Source organism: Taudactylus pleione, unplaced genomic scaffold (genome assembly GCF_031769625.1).
Source record: "Taudactylus pleione unplaced genomic scaffold, aTauple2 ptg000703l, whole genome shotgun sequence".
Taxonomy (NCBI): Eukaryota; Metazoa; Chordata; class Amphibia; order Anura; family Myobatrachidae; genus Taudactylus; species Taudactylus pleione.
This window is the reverse complement of record NW_028285105.1, coordinates 3219627-3239184: the sequence shown is the minus strand read 5'-3', so window position 1 is coordinate 3239184 and position 19558 is coordinate 3219627. Positions and strand designations below refer to the sequence as shown.

The 19558-nt window shown below is 43.0% G+C and overlaps 1 protein-coding gene across 2 annotated transcripts in view; it reads left to right on the top strand.

Moving 5' to 3' along the window:
* EGF (epidermal growth factor) overlaps window positions 1–19558 on the top strand; it is a 162105-nt gene that overhangs the window by 38345 nt on the left and 104202 nt on the right. For both annotated transcript variants that reach the window (XM_088456410.1, XM_088456409.1), the window contains exons 2-6: window positions 2068–2267; window positions 8558–8739; window positions 10502–10732; window positions 13701–13900; window positions 16979–17101. In XM_088456410.1, coding sequence (XP_088312536.1) covers window positions 2068–2267; window positions 8558–8739; window positions 10502–10732; window positions 13701–13900; window positions 16979–17101 — 936 coding nt within the window. The remainder of the gene's footprint in view (window positions 1–2067; window positions 2268–8557; window positions 8740–10501; window positions 10733–13700; window positions 13901–16978; window positions 17102–19558) is intronic.

Here is a 19558-nt window from a genome sequence, read left to right as displayed (position 1 = left end):
TGTATGAGGACACACCTTTATATACACACACAAACTATGTATTGGCTACTTTCAGTCATATGTGAAAAGAAATATTATGGGTACTTGTGTACTTTACGGACTCATTGCAGAGAGAACCCAATGAATGTTTAAAATGGTACTTGTGTACAAGTACCGAAAGTTGTTCCCACCTAAAGAAGAAAGTTGTCCCATCACGGGCTCGCTGCACTCGCCACGCTTCGGGCTCGGTGGCTTGCTACGCTTGCCACATGGTTGTATTCCCCCTCTATGCCCACTTGGATGGTAGGGAATGATGCTGGACACAGGCTGATGACATCAGGGTCCTCTCCATGAAGGGGATTTAGACATTACCATGATTGATAATAATAATGAGTGTAGGACACTTGGGTTCTCTCGGCAATGAGTCCGTAAAGTACACAAGTACCATATTATGTTTAATTTACAATTGAGGATATTTATCTAAACTTATTATTGAATGCTTTTTTTGCAATCTTAAAAATTATACACGTCACTGTTCTAATATGCTGCTGTCTGTCCTCTAGAATGTTTGGTGTTGGCATCCATCACTCTCATCCAACTGGATGCCATGATGGTGTACAGTGGATGAGTGCTTGGCTTAACAATAATGGTCCCATTAGGAGTAGTCAGTGATGACTCAGGGGCATATCTATAATGGGTGCAGGGGCCCCTGGCACCACACACCCTGCACTAAATTTTCTAATACCTACTTCTCCGAAATCCCATGTCAGCTGTATTTTCCCACCATTTTGCTCTTGCGCTGTAAGGAAATTGCCGGGAAAATGGTGGCTGTGCACAAACTAGTGCCCAGTATCCACTGGTGCGATCAGTCCGCTGCCGGCCACCAGGGAGTGCATTGGCGTGTCATAATAAGTCCATCCCATCACAAATGCTTATGAGCAGTTAACAAAATATTTAGCGCATATTCCTGCTGAAAGAGGCCTCTGCCATCAGGGAATAACATTGCCATGAAGGAGTGTACTTGGCCTGTAATAATATTTAGGTAGTTGGTACATGTCAAAGCAACATCCATATGAGTGCCAGGACCCAAGGTTTCCCAGCAGAACATTGCCCAGAGTATGGCTTGCTTTCTGCATCCTGGTACTATCCTCCCTTCCCCAGGTAAATGATGCACACTCACCCGACCATCCAGAAAGCAGACCAGGCCACCTATTTGTATTACTCCATAGGTAAGTTCCAATGCACACATGGGATCGGATCAGAGGGCTGACTTTTGCACCCCACATGCATCAATGAGCCTTTGACACCCATGACTTTGTCTCCGGTTCACTTGTTGTCCTTGACCTTGGACCACTTTTGTTAAGTAATAACCACTACATACTGGGAACACCCCACAAGATCTGCCATTTTGGAGCTCTGACAACCGTTGACTATCAGTCACGCTTGCCCATTTTTCCTGCTTCCAACCCATCAACAAGAATTGTCTGTTTACTTGCAGCCTAATTTATATCATCACTTGATGGATGCCATTGTAATAGGTTATTCAATGTTATTCACTTCACCTGTCAGGGGCTTTAATGTTATGGCATTGTGAGTAGCATTCAATGAGCCATTTTTGCTGTGTTGGATATATGCGGTGAACACAACTCAGTGTGAGCACACCACATGTTCAGAGAAATTTGCTTACTTGTATTTTGGCTGTTGCACACTTATTGTGAAGGGGTTGGGTACAGGATCCCAGCGGTCAGAATACTGATGGTCACAATGCTGGCTCGGGAATCCCGATGGTCAAAATCCCGACACAAGTTGGAGAGAACCCTCCCCCTAACACTAACCCACACTTCCTGCAGCCTAACCCTAACTGTCCCCTTTGGCAGCCTAACCCTAACTATCCCCTCTAACAGCCTAACTCTAACCATGTGACCGTCGGGATTCTGGAGCTGGTATTCTGACAGTCGGGATCCTGACTACATCCCTTGTGAAGTATATTTCTTTAACAGATAATTACATGAATTTATGTCATAAAATAAAAAAAAGTTTTATATCTGAAATTTATAAGTTATAACTTGTACATCTACTTTTTTTCAGATTTAGTGCCCTTTCTGTTGTTCAACCATGGAAATGACATTCTCAGCATTGACAGTGATGGGACAAATCTCAGAACAATAGTGTCCAGTGCAGGATCTTCAGTATTGCTGGATTTTGATAATCAGGAACAAAGACTTTACTGGCTGGATCCTAACAGATACTTTTTTCAGAGGATTTTTTTAAATGGAACTAAACGTGAGGTAAAGTGCGGGGAGGGACATGTCTATCTATCTATCTATCTATCTATCTATCTATCTATCTATCTATCTATCTATCTATCTATCTATCTATCTATCTATCTATCTATCTATCTATCGACCTACAGTATCTCACTCTATTCTACAACTATCTAGCTATAGTATCTCACTCTATTCTACATCTATCTACATATCTATCAATCTATCTATCTATCTATCTATCTATCTATCTATCTATCTATCTATCTATCTATCTTAAGGCTCTCACTCTCTGAGGGGTTTCTACGTCTATCTATTTATCTATAGTCTTTCACTCCCTGGGGGGTTTCTACATCTCTGCCATTTGGGCCTGCAAGTGCAGCAAGGCCCTTTGGACCTTGTCGGATGTTGCCCTATTGTTCCTGGTTGCGAAGGGGCCCCCATAACAGTTCAAGCTTCAGGGCCCCAAAAATGTAGATCCGCCACTGCCTGCTAGTAAATAAAAGTCAATTGAAGATGGTGTACCAGTTTTTGTATCCCTTCCTCTGGTTTTAAACCATCATTACACATGCAGTGCCCATCCTTGATCATACCAGTAGTGCCCATCTGTTATATACCACCCAATATTTTATACCTACTATTAATTATTATATACAAGAAGAAGTATCCACACATGGTTATAGCTGAAGTGCTCATAAGTGATTATTATCATATACAGATGCAGTGCCCATAGATTATTATATGAGGGTGGTTCAATAAATAAGGTAACAAGACCTCTCATTGCGTAAATTTATTCAACTCATACATATATACGTATAAATAAATAGTATGGCCTTGGTGCAGATTATTTTTCCACATAGTCCCCATACTTGTCTAAACATTTGTTCCAGTGGTACACCAAGGCATCTATCCCGACATAGACGAAATCAGTGCCAAGCGACTGAGATCAAAACATGACGGCTTGCTGAACTTCACTGTTGGTTTGGGAATCTCCTTCCACCCAGGGGCTTTTTCAATGGTCCAAAGAGATGAAAATCACTCGATACCATGTCAGGGCTGTAGGGAGGATTGTCCAGTACATTCCATTGGTAGCGCCGTAACAACTCACACATGCGGATGGCTGACTGTAGCTTGGCATTATCATGCAGCAATATGACACCTATTCACAGAAACCCAGCTCGTTTTCAATTAATAACCCTGCGCATCTGGTTCAATGTGTCACAATAGTGGACTGCATGCACAGTATCTCTCTTGGTAAGGAAATCAACAAGAAGCACGACATTGTGGTACCAAAACACATTGACCTTCTTTGCTGAAGGAGTTGTTTTGAATTTCTATGAAGGTGGGGATGATGTGTGGTTCCATGTCATGGATGTTTGCTTTGTCTCCAGTGTCACATGATGCACCCACATTTCATTGCCTGTAACAATACACTGCAGGAGCTGTGCTCCCTCCTTATGGTACAGCGTCAATCGCACGAGAAACAATCCTATCCTATTGGTTTTCTGAACTTTTGTGAGTTGCTCTAATACTAAGCGAGAACACTTTAATAATGAGCAACTGTACCCCAGTTGCTCATTATTATTATTACATTTTATTTATAGGGCGCCGTGGTCCGCAGCACCGTGCATACAGTAAAGGGTACACAGAACATTACATTACAATACAGTAGACAAATTATAAACAGAGCACAAGTAACAATTAGCAACACAATTATCCATACACAATACAGCTGGGAAGGTGAAGGCTGTCATTGAAGTGCTTGAGAAGAGGGCTGTGAGACAGTAGGGAGGAGGACCCTGCTCCTAGTAGCTTACAATCATGAACGATGTTGTGTACAGTACCCACTGAGATGTTCAGTTTGTCTACAATATAACTAACTCAAATTAAAGGGAGAGGGAGGGAAGGGAACATGAGTGGGGGATATACAATACAGATTAAACAGTTGTGCACAACATGAAATGACAAATTTATAAAGGGCAATCCAATAGCAATCAAATAAACAAAGCAACAAACATTTACATCACTAGAGTGAAGGGATTCTTAACTTATAATAGTATGTTCATTCAAGCTAAACTGTAAAGGATCCAACATAGACGGCTTAGTCATAAAAGCAGCACCCTCCCCATCGGTTATAAAGTAATGCCAGATCATCCACTGCATTAACGGAGATAAGAAGAGGTGGAATAGGGAATAGATTCTGTCTCCATAAGGAAATGGAAATGGACTTTATGAAAAACTTTAAGTATTGGGGGAGGAAGAGGTTGCTTCCAACATTGAGCTAAAGCAGTGCGAGCTGCTATGCAATTATGCCCAAGTACATATCGCTGATGCGATAACACTGAAATAGGATATATATGTAACAGGGCCAAGGATGAGGAAGGGGACAGGGACACCCCTAACACCTTATGAATTAGGGAAAAAACTTCCAACCAGAAAGTATGTAAAAGGGGGCAAACTTTGGAGCATGAAGGCCAATAAGAATGCAGTCTATCTAGCTTAACATAGTCTATTCAATGACTTGATCTGCATCTCTGAGTGGTTTAGACAATGTGACATTCGGAAAGAGGTAGAGTAAACCAACTCCCATTGAGCTTCAGAGATGGAATGACCCAGATCCCCATTCTAGAGGTGGAGGAATTACAAGATCAATGAGATTAAATACTCTACGAGTTTTATCTGAGGCCTGACTGTAGGTCTCACTACCGACATCCGAATCCTGACAAGGGATTTTAAATAGGCCTTGAAATACCGACACCTAACTTAATCCCGACACCGTAACACCAAAGGAGGATGCCGGACCGAACGAGGTAAGTCCAGGCGCCCTTAGCGTTAACCGCGTGGTGGGGGGTGGGTTAGCTTTAGGTAGCATAGCGGGATTAGGGTTAGGTTTTGGGGAGGAGGTTAGGGTTAGGCACCCCTTGGGGGGAGGGTTAGGTTAGGCATCCCCGGGGAAAGGTTAGGGTTAGGCAGCCTCCTGAGAGGGTTAGGTTTAGGGTGCCGTAAGGGGGGGTTAGGCACCCCCAGGGGAGGTTAGGGTTAGGCACTAGGGGGGAGGTTAGGGTTAGGCACCACTAAGGGAGGGTTAGGGGGGGGAAAGGGGTAATGATAGCGTACTTACCTGCCCTGTCGGGATCTTCAGCCGCCGGGACTTCATACCCATTCCCTTCATATCACCATATAGGAGAGCAATAGGGTACTAATTCTAACAGAGGGCAGGGTCCTTTCTCGGTTTAGGTAAGGTCAAAACCTGGGTCTCTAACATGTTTGCATTAAACCAACCTAGGACAGACACGTCATTAAACACTGATGTCAATGTGGGAACTAAGTGGTTTTGAAAAGTCACATAGAAATCATTAATAAGTCAGGACCACGGTCTTTCCCGTGTGGATGTGAACAAATAGCTGCCACCACCTCAAGGGAGATCCAAGGGGCATTTAATTCCAGTAATTGTTCCACTGTCATGGAGGGTAAGCCAATGTTGGATAAAAAGGAATCAATAGTAGAAGAAGAGGGTTGAGGAATAAAAGTATCAGAAGACAGGTTTTATAGTCGGGAGTAATAATTGGCAAATTGAATGACACCAGCAAGGGAAAAGATATGTTGAATTCTATGTCTGGCTTGCTGTGTCCAGAGTTTGCGGGCTAAAAGTCTCCCAGCTCTGATATATATATATATATATATATATATATATATATATATAAAAAAAATAGACAAAAAACCTTATGGTTTCACATGTCCCATTAAGGGTTATTAGACATGATCTGAAATTTCACAAACCCTATTGAATTTCTGCCACTCAAACTTCAAAAAACAATGAAATTATTATCATTAAGGCTGACACCTTGATGGATGTGTTCCTTGCATAATACAGATATGATATGCCAGGACACCATGTGGTTAACTGCAGATTGCTGTCACTCACAAAATGGTGGAGCTGCTAATTCACATAATTGTGTGCTCATTGGAATACACACATGCAGTCTATGTAACTGAGATCTGAGCAGAACATAGAGCTGCACAGATGGGATAAGAGTATGGTGGATTGTGAGAAAAGCTCATTGACTGAGAGGCGGAAGGCTCACCTCTCTCAGCCACGGAGCGCTCATTGACGGGGTTTCCATAGTGAAATCCCCCCCAAAGCTCTCATTAGGGTTGTCCGTGGGTCGCGTATCATGTTTTTTTGTTTTGCCAAGCCCGGGGATTGTCTACTTTGGACCGAAGAGGACCAATCCACGCATAGGAGAAGGAGAGTATGTTTTATTTTTTCAGGTACCCTATGGATAATCTACTGGAGAAGGGGACCGGTGGCTACAGGGATACATAGGTGAGTATGTGTACTTTACTTTGTATAGTGTGTGTGTCCTGTGTTTATTTTAATATTTATTTTGCTCTAGACCTACAGGTACCAGCGGGCCCATAATGCCCCACATGCTGGTACTTGTGGTTCTCAAAAGTACCAGCATGCGGGGGAGGCTTGCTGGGATGTGTAGTATCACAACTAAATACAATATTAACAATTCTAATTTTTACACAACACATTTACACTTTCAACCCGGCACCCACTGCCCCAGGGGTGCCGGGGATAGCCCTGGGCTATCAGCCTAGGCCTGGGGTGCCCTGGAGAGGGTGACCCCTATTTTAGTGGGGCTCCCCAGTTCCCCAGGGATCCACGGCCTGGGCTGACTAGTAGTCAGGGTTGATTCTTTGGCTGGGGGGGCCTAGTGATAGGGCTCTCCTGGCTGTGGCATCAGCCCCCCCAGTAGAAAAAGTCCGGTGCTGGTTCTGGAAAATACAGGGGAACCCTGCTCATTTTTCCCCTGCTGGTTGCACTGAATACGGGGGACTCCTACATCATTTGTTCCCCATATTTTGGCAACCAGGACTTATTCTGATTAGCCTGCTGCTGATTGTGCGTAATACGGGGGACCTCTATGTTGTTTGTCCTCCGTATTTTGCACAACCAGCACTGGGTCACTAAAAGCCCAGTGCTAGCTGCTCTTTTGGGGGAGGGGGGCACGCCATTTTTTTTTACACACAGATGCAGGCTTCACGAGCCTGCATCTGCCACTGATGCCGGCTACTTCCCCCAGGTCCTACTGCCCGCCACTCGCCTAGGCCGCTAATGGCCGCACCGCCGCCACTGCCACCTGCTTTCTCCCCCGGGTCTTGGCCACAGCAACTGCCGGCTTCCTTCCCCCTGGCCCCTGCTATGCAGAAGACAGCCATCTTGGTGAAGCCACAGTGAGTACATCTGCTGGAGGCTCCTAGTGAGACTGCGCAAGTAATTGAATCTTCCTGTCTCTATAATGGCGCAATTGTGAGGTAATACTTTAAAAACTGTAACTTTCTCAATTACCTGAACCCCAAAAGGCCCTACCCTGGAGCAATAGCTACCTAATAAAACAAACCCCAAGTCTAAAACGCCCCCTACGCTGAGTTATGCCTTCCCAAAAATGCCCCAGAGAGAACAGCAGAAAAGTGGTCCTACCTGAGAGTTTCAGAAAAAACTGACAGTTGGAACTTTAGATTACTCCCAAATCCCCTGAAATTTGGCATGCAGCACCGAGCGACAGTTCTACTCGTCTGTGCCAAATTTCAGCACGGTACCTCCAATAGCTTTTGATGTGTAGCCCCTAAAACAACATGCCCCACTTCGGGAATTCTCTATGGAGATTTCCGTGTTTTTCGATTCAGTCTTAATATAAGGGCATGACTGTGCCTTTATAATAATATACATATTTGTGGCTAGATGTTATTTCATTGGCTCGGTAACCAAAGTTTTGGAAACCCCCCTTTCAAAATCCTGCATTTGCCACTGTATATATCCCCACTAGGCAATGTCTCCAATTCTAAAAAGCTGCACTTTAGTAAATATATCCCTGGGGCTCTTCTCTGTAGGCTCTGTAGGCCTGGACTAGGGTGATGGAAAAATAAAATATGGGCACAAACTTCTTGGATTGCTGTATTTATGCACATGAGCAGGGTCAGTAGTGTTACCAAAGCTGTAGTTAGGTGTTGTGTTTTATATTTTGCTTTGAAATGTAAGTTTTTTGCTATTTATGATCCACTGGGTGTTTTAGAAAGTGACTTGATCTTTGTGTAGGGGACTATGGAGGTTATACTTTATTAAACAATGTATTGTACCTTCATACCTCATATATGTGAAAAAATGGAGGTGTTACTGACCTTTTTATTGTTCAATATGGTAATAAATATGTGATATCCTCTATTCAGTTTTAAATTATTATAATTCTGACTTCAGGATTTTCCTAACTTAACATGTTTATGACTGTCCTATCTTTCTGTTTCAGAGAATGCGTGCTGTAGTTAAAGGGGCAACACGATTCACACTGGATTGGAAAAGCAAGAGGATTTTCTGGTCTAAGCAGCACAAGGGAACCATAGAGAGGACCGACATGAGTGGGAAGAAATCTCAAACCCTTTTGAGAGGTTTAGTTCATCCCACGTTCATTTCTGTTGATCCAATGGAGGGGTATATGCTACTTTAGAACTTAATTTTAATTACTTAATTTTAATATAAGTTATATATTTATGTAAGCAGGACTGAAGAATTTCTCAGTCTTATGTTTTCTACCTCTGAAAACCACTATTCAGCATTTCCCTAGATTATATTATTCTAGCACAAAAAGAAAAATAACTACATTTTAAACCTAGATAAAATAGCCAATCAATAACTAATGACTATGATATACCTTTCAGAAGTAGTCTCATTTGTACGATTTTGTGATATGCCAGGTAAACTGATATTATACTGTACTGTATATATTTTTCTTAGTCTACCAATCAGTTTTTTGAGTACCGAGAGGTGGAGAACATGTTGGAAAGATTGTATTTTTATTTTTAAGTAGCCTATATATAGTTAGAAATTTTGTGAAAATATGCTTTTCCAAAATCTGGCCTAGGATTTTTTTTTCTTGCATTTAGGATGGAATAAACAGATTGAGGGAGAACTGGGAAGGCGACAGGGTGGGTAGAAGGAGAAAGTGGAAGAGCAGTTAAGAGAAGGGATTGTAGACACCAGTGAAAACGTATATGTCTTTAGGAAGTGTTTAAAGATCAGGAGACTTGGTGAGGGAGTGTGTTCCAGAGGAGGGGGTGCTGCGGGAAAATTCTTGGAGGCGAACATGGGGGGAGGTGACCAGAATAGAGGTAAGGTGGCAGTCAGAAGAGGAGCTAAGACTGCGGGTGGGAGTGTGGAGAGGGATGATGTTGGAGATGTAGGTGGGTAGGAGCGAATATGTAAGGGTGAGTTTAACATGTATTTTATAGGAGAAAGGCAGCCAGTGAAGGAAGTTGCAGAGGGGAGATGCAGATGCCGTAAGGCGAGAGAGGAAAATGCCATAAGGCGAGAAAAGAAAATGAGACAGATAGCAGCTTTAAGCTGATTATTTGCAAAGGGGGCTCCCATCTGGGATAATTACCAAGCTCCATAAAATGTAGTTATTCAGAGCTCAGGCCCAGTTAGCTATGCCTATGGGCAGAGCACCCCTGGATAGGGATCTACTGATCCGACCCTGGCAACCTCTACAATTACAACAGTTGCAACCTCTACAATTGCACCACAAAACCACCAGCACTCTCCATATTTCAACAAATATAAACTGGATGAAGAAACTTTCCAACATGTTGGCCAGATGTGCCATTTCGACACACCCACAGTTGTAAAGAGGTTTGTGGAACTTTAGTTTTAGATATCATACAGTATGTAATAAAAAGCTACTGGGATGCAATTTCAGGGATCTTGACTGTCACAACTTTCTCTTTGGGTTTTCCTGCACTTTTTGATAACAACAACTTCAAAAATCTTATACTTTAAATTACTACCATGTTAAAAATCAGGATGGCCATGTGGCGCTTCTGAGTATAGAGCTTTTCTGTGCTTTTTCAGTTCTTTGTCATTTCCTAATTTGTGCAGTTTTGAAACCACAGAAAGAAAAATGTATTGAGCTCTACCAGAAGTACTATACGAAAGTAAAGTAACAAACTCAAATATGAGGTGATGGAGGGGTGTGACCACATTGAGGAGTTTACACTGCTATACACAATAGACGCATCATGAGTTCAGCTGTAAGACCATAAAACCTTTTATCTAGCACAGATCAGTGGGACACAGCCCAAAACTTAAGACAATTTTTACTCGACAATGGAGCTTCAGAACTGAAAGTTCTCATCATGTGCCATATCATGAAAGTCTATCATATAGTGTAACCAACATGATGTATTCTCATTTCCAGATTTCTATTCTGGACATCTGGCAGTTCAGTGTCTGTTATTCAAAGATCCAGTCTCAATGGGACCAATGTGATGATTGTTCTTGAATTAATTGGGGTGCTGAAAGGCCTCATCCTGGATACAACTGACAAAAAGATATATTGGGTCATGTCTAAAGAAGATGATGCAGAATCAAGTATTGGCACATGCACTTACCATGGAGAATCTGTCAAAGTAATCAAGTATCTAGGCCAGTAAGTGTTTATACTTTATATACTGTATATGGGTTGGGTATGGGATGCTGGTGCTCAGGATCCCGGCGGTCAGAATGTTGATGCTGGCATCCCGACAGGGTTAGAATACCAACACTTGTCTATTAGTATTCTAGCCCTTCCCCTCTCCCTACACCTCCATCCCCGATGCCTGAACCTAACCTCCCCCCCTAGTGCCTTCCCTGGGCATAATGTGTAATGAGAGGCACTACTGTGTGGAATAATGTTTATAAAGGGTAAATATGAGACATGTCAAGAGGACATATTTGTAGGTAGGGGGCGCAAATGTATAGTTTGCAGGGGGGCTTGGGTTGGTTGCCCAGGACCAAATCAATTTATTTATGGTCAGTGTGAAAGGCAAAACTAGTGCTGGTGGCTGCAAATCATAAAATATTTGGACAAATAGAAGTGCAACCCTGTCGACCACCATGAGATGTGGTCAGAATACCGACCACTGGGATTCTGGCGGTCAGGATGCTGACACCGGAATCCTGACACTTATCAGAATACCAGTGCTGACATCCTGACCGCTGGTATCCCGAAAGTTAGTACCGGAGTTAGGGGGAGGGTTAGGGTAAGGGGTTAGGGTTAAGCACTTGGGGTGGAGGCAGGGCCGGATTAAGGTCTGTGGGGGCCCCTGGGCAACAAACATGTGGGGGCCCCTATTAAATGTGACAAACTGGGGGTATGCGCAATGGGGACTTTATGCAGAGCCCCCAGTAGTGTCAGTGCCCACAGTGGTAGTGCCCCATATGCAGTGCTCCCAGTAGTAGTTCCCTTTATGCAGTGCCCCTATGCAATACTCCCATTAGTAGTGCCCCCTGTAGTAATGCCCTCTGTATAAATGCCCCCAGTAGTAATACCCCTGTATTTGTGCCATAAATAGTAATGCCCCCCAGTAGTAATTGGGCGTGTGCCCAATCGTAATCTCCTAGTAGTAATGCCCCCTGTATAAATCCCCCAGTAGTAATACCCATGTAGTTGTGCCCGCAATAGTAATGCCCCCAGTAGTCATTCCCCCTTTAGTAGAGCCCTCTGTAGAAATGTCCCCAGTAGTAATGCCCCTCTATTAGTGCCCCCAATACTAATGCTCCCTCTCTTGTAGAGCCCCCAATAGTAATGCCCCCTGATTAATGCCCCCTGTAGTAATGCCTCCCCTCTGAGTAATGCCTCCCCCCAAGTAATGCCACCAGTAGTAATGCCTCCCCCTCTGAGTAATGCCTCCCCTCTGAGTAATGCCCCCAGTAGTAATGCCCCCAGTAGTAATGCCTCCCCCTCCGAGTAATGCCTCCCCCCTGAGTAATGCCCCCAGTAGTAATTCCCCCAGTAGTAATGCCCCCCCAGTAATGCCCCCAGTAGTAATGCCTCCCCCCTCCCTGAGTAATGTCCCAGTAGTAATGCTTCCCCCTGAGTAATGTCCCCTGTAGTAATGCCCCCCAGCCAGTAATGTCCCCAGTAGTAATGCCTCCCTCCACACCGAGTAATGCCCAAGTAGTAATGCCCCTAGTAGGCCGCTTGCACTAAAAAAAAAAAATAAATAGAGCTCATACTTACCTTAAGCTAAGCCCCGCGTCCGCTGCAATCGGCTCGGCTGCTCCTCTGCACTATGGCAGAGACGTCATGACATCCCTGCCATAGTGCACTGTGTGAGCCGGAAGCTGGAGCTCACGTGAGCTCAAGTCTCCGACTCTGGCTGCCGCTGCGGGGAGGAAAGCCGGGGACCTGCTGGTTAGTGGTTACAGCGGGCGCCTGGCAAATGAAGCCTCCCTGCGGCGCCGGGGTTAGGTTGGCCGGAGGAGGCGGAACTGGTTCCGTCTCCTCCGGTCCACTTTAACCCTGATGGGTGTGGGGGCCCTTAATTTGTGGGGGCCCAGGGACGATCGCCCCTTTCGCCCCCCCCCGTTAATCCGGCCATGGGTGGAGGGTTAGGTTTAGGGTGCAGGGAGGGAGGGTTAGGTTTAGGCACTGGGGAGGGAGGGTTAGGGGTTAGGTTAGGAGTACTTACCTTTAGGCGTCGGCATTGTATCCTGGTCGGGATACCGGCGTAGGTATTCTGACCACTGGGATCCTGGGTGCCGGCATCCCGTACTCATCCCCACCACCACATAACTGAACCTAAGGACGACAGCAAGGGTGTAATTAGACCTAGGGGTGCTCCATAGCAAAACTTTCACTGGCCCCTCTAGGTCCCCTATACCCCCCCCGGCCCGGGCCCCATAGCAGCCGCACCACCTGCACCTACTGTAATTAAGCCAGTGGATGACAAGTAAGCACAGTTTACTTAATGTAATAAATTTAGCTGAATTTCTCAATAACAAACTTTTGTTCACCTTTTCTATAGTTATCATTATGAAATCACTGATTTAAGTAAACTTACATCTGAGACTTAAATAACTAGGTATTTATTAATTTCCCTTTAATAGATTTAGGGGTAAATTTACTAAAGTGTGGGTTTTTAGAAGTGGAGATGTTGGCCATAGCAAACAATCAGATTCTAGCTATTATCTTCTAGAAGGTGCTAGTTAAATGTTAAATATAATCTGATGGGTTGCTATGGGCAACATCTCCACTTAAAAAAACTCTCACTTTAGTAAATTTACTCCTTAGAGTGTATAAAATATACATGTAAATTACAAAATAAAACACAATTTGCTCAATAATGTCAGATTATTAAAGCATTATTTAGTGTGATACCAGGCCAGCCATAACTGTCCACCTGAACTGCAATTCCAAGCATGCCTTTGTTTACCATAATTTTAATTGGCCCATTGTTGATATACCTTAACCAAGTCATCTACGTGTACCATCATTAATTAAACAAATGTGCCATGATCCATGCAGAGATTTATTAGTAGTGTAATTATAAACTTTAACGACCAGGATTTATATGCGATGAAAGTTTCTGACACATTGAAATTGATTTATTATAAATTTTTCCCATTTTCTTTAGTTCTTCAAAACACAACATTTTGGGGCTTTCACTTTTCTCTGATCATATCTACTATTCAGAAAGGAAATCTGCTTCCATCAGAAGAATAAATAAATATACGGGGAAAGATTCTGTTAAATTAATCTTAAAACCAACCTATGTGGATATCACTGATATACAAATAATACACATCAGTGCATCTAGTCAGTCCTACAGGTCTGGTAAGTAGACATGTTATGAAATTGAGAAATGTATCTTATTACTCTTGTTATTGCAACTTAGGGGGTGGAGTGGTTTCATCTATATCACATTTATTTCCTAAAACTAGAGATGTGCAGGTCCGGTTCTCAGAGAATCAACAACAATCAAATTTAGGGGTACCGAGTCGAACTGAGGGGGTCATTCAGACCCGCTTGCGAGCGGCAGTACGCTCGCAAGCGGGTCGATGTTCCCCACTGCGCATGCGCACGACGGAGGGAGCTCCGTCGTGCGCATGCGCGAGACCCGGACTGCGACAGCCAAGCTGTCGCTTCGGGTCTCGCACCAAAGGGGGCGTGCTGTCGATGTTGATTGACAGCACGCCCCCTTTGGTGGGCGTGCCGGGGGCGTGCCTGCCAGACGGAGGCGTTCCCACCGTCTGAAGCCGGCCCCACTGACATCACTAGTGATGTCAGTGGGAGTGATTTTGGCTCTGAATCAGTGATTTGGCGTTCAGCTCTGAATCAGGCCCTGAGTCCGAAATCACTTTGGGGTACCGAGTCAAACCGAGTCCTGGTTCGGATCTTCTTGCGGTTCGGAACTCAAATTCAAAAACCAAACTTGGGTTTTGGATTTCATACTAACAGGTCAAAATGATGTCATTTTAGCTGTTTTTAAAAAATTATTTAAAAAAAAAATACAGATATAAAACACGTGAGGTTAGTTTTGCAAAACCAAAATCAAAACATAAAGATAATTCTGGATCCAAAACCAAACCATTGGGGTCGGTGCACATCTCTACTAAAAACCGATGCACAGGTAACTGTGCCAAATGGTGCTGTGACCCATAGCAACTAATCAGATATGAACTTTCATTTTCATACTGTGCTAGAAACATTATCTTTGTTATGAGTTTGGTTGCCATGGGTAACAGGAACAAATTTTGCATGATAAACTGTACACCCGTTCTAATGTATTTCCTATAATGTCAGTGGTACAAGATTTCCTACAATCATCCTAGGCATTTTATAGAAATTAAAACAAGTACTATACTGCTTGAAATGTGTATTCTTTTTTTTTTTTTAAATCTAGAAATGATTGAATAGAATGCATTAAAGTATCTGGTTTCTTGTTTCATTTTATTGTTTAAGCACATCCTACCCCACAACTAAGTGAAAATGTAGGCTATGTAGACATAGTATACAGTATGATTTGGAATAATAATAATAATAAAATATAGCAAATACTTTTTAGGCAAACTAATTAAGGGCCATTTAAGAAAGTACAAAACTGGTGACTTGTAATTAAGTAATGTTTTTATGCGCCTATGTTTGGTGAATGCACCAGTTTTTATGTGACGAACACAGAGCACACATGTAAAAACAGCAATGTCTGCCAAGATACAAAATTTGGCATAATTTGTGCAAAAAGACATATACAGAGCATAATGGTAATGGTAATAGACAAAGTCAATAAGGAAAAAATTGTACATAGGATCCAAATAGATAACAAATATCGACAACTGCACAACCTAAATCAAGTCTACAGTAACTATGAGATGTCACACAGTAATAAGAGAACATAACAAAAGAAGTAAAAAGAATACTAAATAAAAGTATTAGGGAAGGTGTGAGAAGAGCCGAGAGGGGGGATGGGGGCGGGGAAGAGCGATATCACCATATCTATGAGGGCAAATTGTAAGGAGAGGAGTTAAAGTGGACAGCATAGTCCAGAGACTCCTTGAACTCTGACCAATCAAACCAGGTGACTGTGAAAGCAGAAGACATCAGGTTAGAGGTAGACGTAAGGTCTTCCATGGTCATGTAAAGATTGATGCTCTGGAACCACCAAGAGATTGGGACCATACAGGGCACCTCCAGAAGCATAGATGGTTGCTCTCGCTGAATTCATGAGTTACCAAAGTAGTGATTTCTTAAATTGGGAAATGGACATGTCCATTAAATTGAAAAGCCAAAATGTAGGTGTATCAGGAATGCAGACAAGTGATCTTCTCTGAGATCTCATGGACTGTCCACCAGAAGTCAGCCAACACTGGACAGAACCACCAAATATGGGGTAGCAACCGTCGATGGTCAGAGGCCGAGGTTGAGTGCTTTCACCATCGATAGCCAGTCACCAATGATATAACATTGAAGGCTGAGCCCCATGGTGAAACACAAATGCATTTTCCACTTGCATAGGCACAGACAGCTCATATGCAAAATACAAGCCATCAATGGCTCACCATCAATGGCTTCTGTCCAATGGTTTAAAAACATTGGCCTTCGATGATCAATACCACTTTAAATATATTATATTGATTAGAGCATTCCTTTTAAAAAGGTCTCTGAACCCCATTTTTGTAGGTATGTAACCCTACCACAACTAGATACAGACATGTTGGGGTGCTGGCAGTGTCTGCAGGTTTGCCTGGAATACCAAGTTCATTAATGTTTATGACCCAGGTCCCTCACAGCCCTAAAGTTCTTGTTGTGCAAAATATGTTAAAATATTGCAGTTCTTTTTTAATAAAATAGTTTACTATTAATCAATGTTAAATACTTTTACTGCTACATTCCAGAGTCAGAGTCATACTTGCCCACTCTACTTATCTTCCCTCCAGCAGTTCCCAGGGGAGAGATGCAAATGACCTTTGCTGGAAGTGGGAAGAAGCAAATTGCATCATCATGGTCTTGACCTGACGGTGCACTGCAATGAATCGTATCATAGCACAGAGGTGGCGTGGTCATAATTGCATGATTCACCAAGAACTTCATCATCACGCCCCCCTTCCCAATCCTACAAATTGTCCTGGGAGTCCATGGGAGCCCCACCAAACTAATTGATTAATACCAGGGTCAGAGGCATGCACATTGGAGTAATCCTATGACTTGTCTAATACCAGGGTCAGAGGCATGCACATTGGAGTAATCCTATGACTTCTCTACTACCAGGGTCTGAGGCATGCACATTGGACTATCCTTACGAATTGTATAAGTCTCGGGTCAATGGTATACACATTGAAATACTGCTGTGCATTGTCTAATTTCAGGGTCAGAGGAATGGCCATTGAACTACTCCTATGCCTTATATTATTTCAGGGTCAGAGGTGTGTACAGTGGCCAATGACTACTGCACAGGATTATGTCAGACTGATCCAGTGAATCAGCAGTGCAGCTGTATGGAAGGTTTTCAACTTGCTGCTGATGGAAAACACTGTGAGGGTAAGATTTGCCATATTGATATTGAAACATGAGATGTGTGAGTGCTCGGTCATTATTAAGCACATTATACAATAATTATTATAGTAAGGACAAGCACAGATATTTTTATCAACATGTTCAATTTTTCACAAGTTATATTGATGATATCCTGGTACTATGGTCTGGATCTAAGGAAGAGTTTATCTCAGCCATGACTTAGGTGAACCAAATGCACAAATATATAAAATTTACCTATGAGTGCAGTTATGAAGCAGTACATTACTTGGAAGTACCTATAGAGAGAAAAGGTACTGAATTTAAAACTAAGATTAACCACAAGCCAACCGACTGCAATATGTTGCTAGACACATAGAGTCATCATCCAGGGGAGGATGCAGCAAGGTGAAAAATGGAATCACACTCTGAAAATGCGGGTTTGACCGCATTTCTCATATGCACCAAGCCCAATGCGGTGCACTCTGGGGATTGATTGTGGTGGGTAATGCCATCTTCCTGATGGCTGACTCAGCCTATGATGGATATATTTCTGTAGTATTTAACTTTCAGATGTAGTCTATACAGAGACAGCTACAGTTTACTTAAAGGACTTCACAGGCACGGGCTTGCAGCGTCCAAGAGTAAGTGTCAGTACAAGGGACAATATCAAGTGGCAGTACAGTATCACCAGTCGTCAGGAAGTTTTAATATAGAAACTGCAAAGTATTCCAAAGTGCACCAACGAAAGGGGGTTTTGGCCAGACTTTGGGAACTGCTACGGTCACTAAGTTTTAACTATTGTTATACATAATTAGATAATGATATTACTGTATTAAGTGTATGCTTCTTAGTGTATAAGTGTAAACTAACTCAGTTGCTTACAGTACAAGAAAAGAAGCGTCCAACTACATAAAATCTCCGGGACAAAGCTTGTAAATTATGTGACTAATGTCATTATTGTAATAATACTTTTGTATCATAACTAATTGCTACTTTGAAAACGAACAACATTGAATACATTTCACTTCATTGTTCAATCTATTGTTGATAATTGTATCAAAGTATTTGGAAGACTTACAGACAAACCAGGAACTGTATCTGGTAAGCAAATAAGTTACTGCACCACACCTAGCCTTACCTGTGTCGTAGGGGTATTACATACCTTCCAACTGTCCCGTTTTACTGGGACTATCCCGCCGTCCCACCCGCGGGCCGCAGTATCCCACAGTGTTGGGGAAGTTGGTCCCTCTTTCAAGTCCTACAATGTTGGGAGGTATGTGTGTGTGTAGAACAAATCCCAAGTGCTCTGTATCTACATGTTAAACATCAACATGTCCTCCCCCCACACACATACATTTATATCACCCAAAATAACTTCATAATGGTACTACACCCCCACCCCACATAATATTTTTACAAAACCCACCGCCCCGGATTATATTAATACACCTTTAGATTTTATTAATATGCACCTCAAGCCCCAGATAACACTAAAACATACCCACAGATACTTACCTCTGATTGAAGGAGGTACTGTGTCCATAGAGATGCAGAGGAGGATAGGCACACAGACAGTCAGGACCTGAGGAGGAGTAGGAAGGGGCATAGGAGGAGGGGCAGAAAAAGGGAGTTAAAAACTTCAGCACATTGATGGCTGGTCCCGGGGGAGGGTGCAGCCACCATGTAGAAAGGGAAGGGGGCTGGAGTCTGGCACTGCTGCTGCTGGCTGCACTGCACCACACATGTCAGACTGTGACATGTCTGCAGTCTCAACCAGGGACGTGCAGGCAGGGGAGGCAGATCCTCCCCTGTCATACTCCTTAGATTTAATATAAAAATTATTAGAATAATACAAAGAGACTTTCAACCAGACAGCAGCTGGTAAGTGCAGGGGCGGCGGCTGCTGCTTATGCAAACCAAGGTCACTGCCAGTATTAAATAAAATAAGGATGTCTCTTTCAGACATCTTTATTACTGTGCTGGGAGCCACAGTGCTGCCACCTCAGGTGCCAGAGCCCTAAGGCAGTTGCCTTAGGTTGCCTAATGGTAGAGCCGGCCCTGCTGTATATACATATATCTAATTCACTCCTTGCTGTAAATTATACTGTTGGTATGTGTAGAAGTTACCAAGGATTTCCATTGCTACATGAAAACTATTAAACAAATCACAGATCTCTGCAGTGACTTCTAGGTAGAGATGTGCGGTTTGGTTCTCCAGAAATCTGAATCCACCGGAATTTCATGAATCCGGACAGATCTGAGTCACGGTTCTAATCTCCTGCAGAGATCCGGATATATCCGAGCCGCGGGTCTGATCTTCCAGCAGTTTGGAATTCGGATTTTAAATCCAACTTTCGGGTTTTGGATTGCAAAACTTACATGATTTTAGCTCATTTTAAAAACTTTTTAACATTTAAATTTTTTTTTTTTTTAAATTCAAAGCCAAAACATTTGGGGGTCGTTTTGCTAAGGCAAAACACG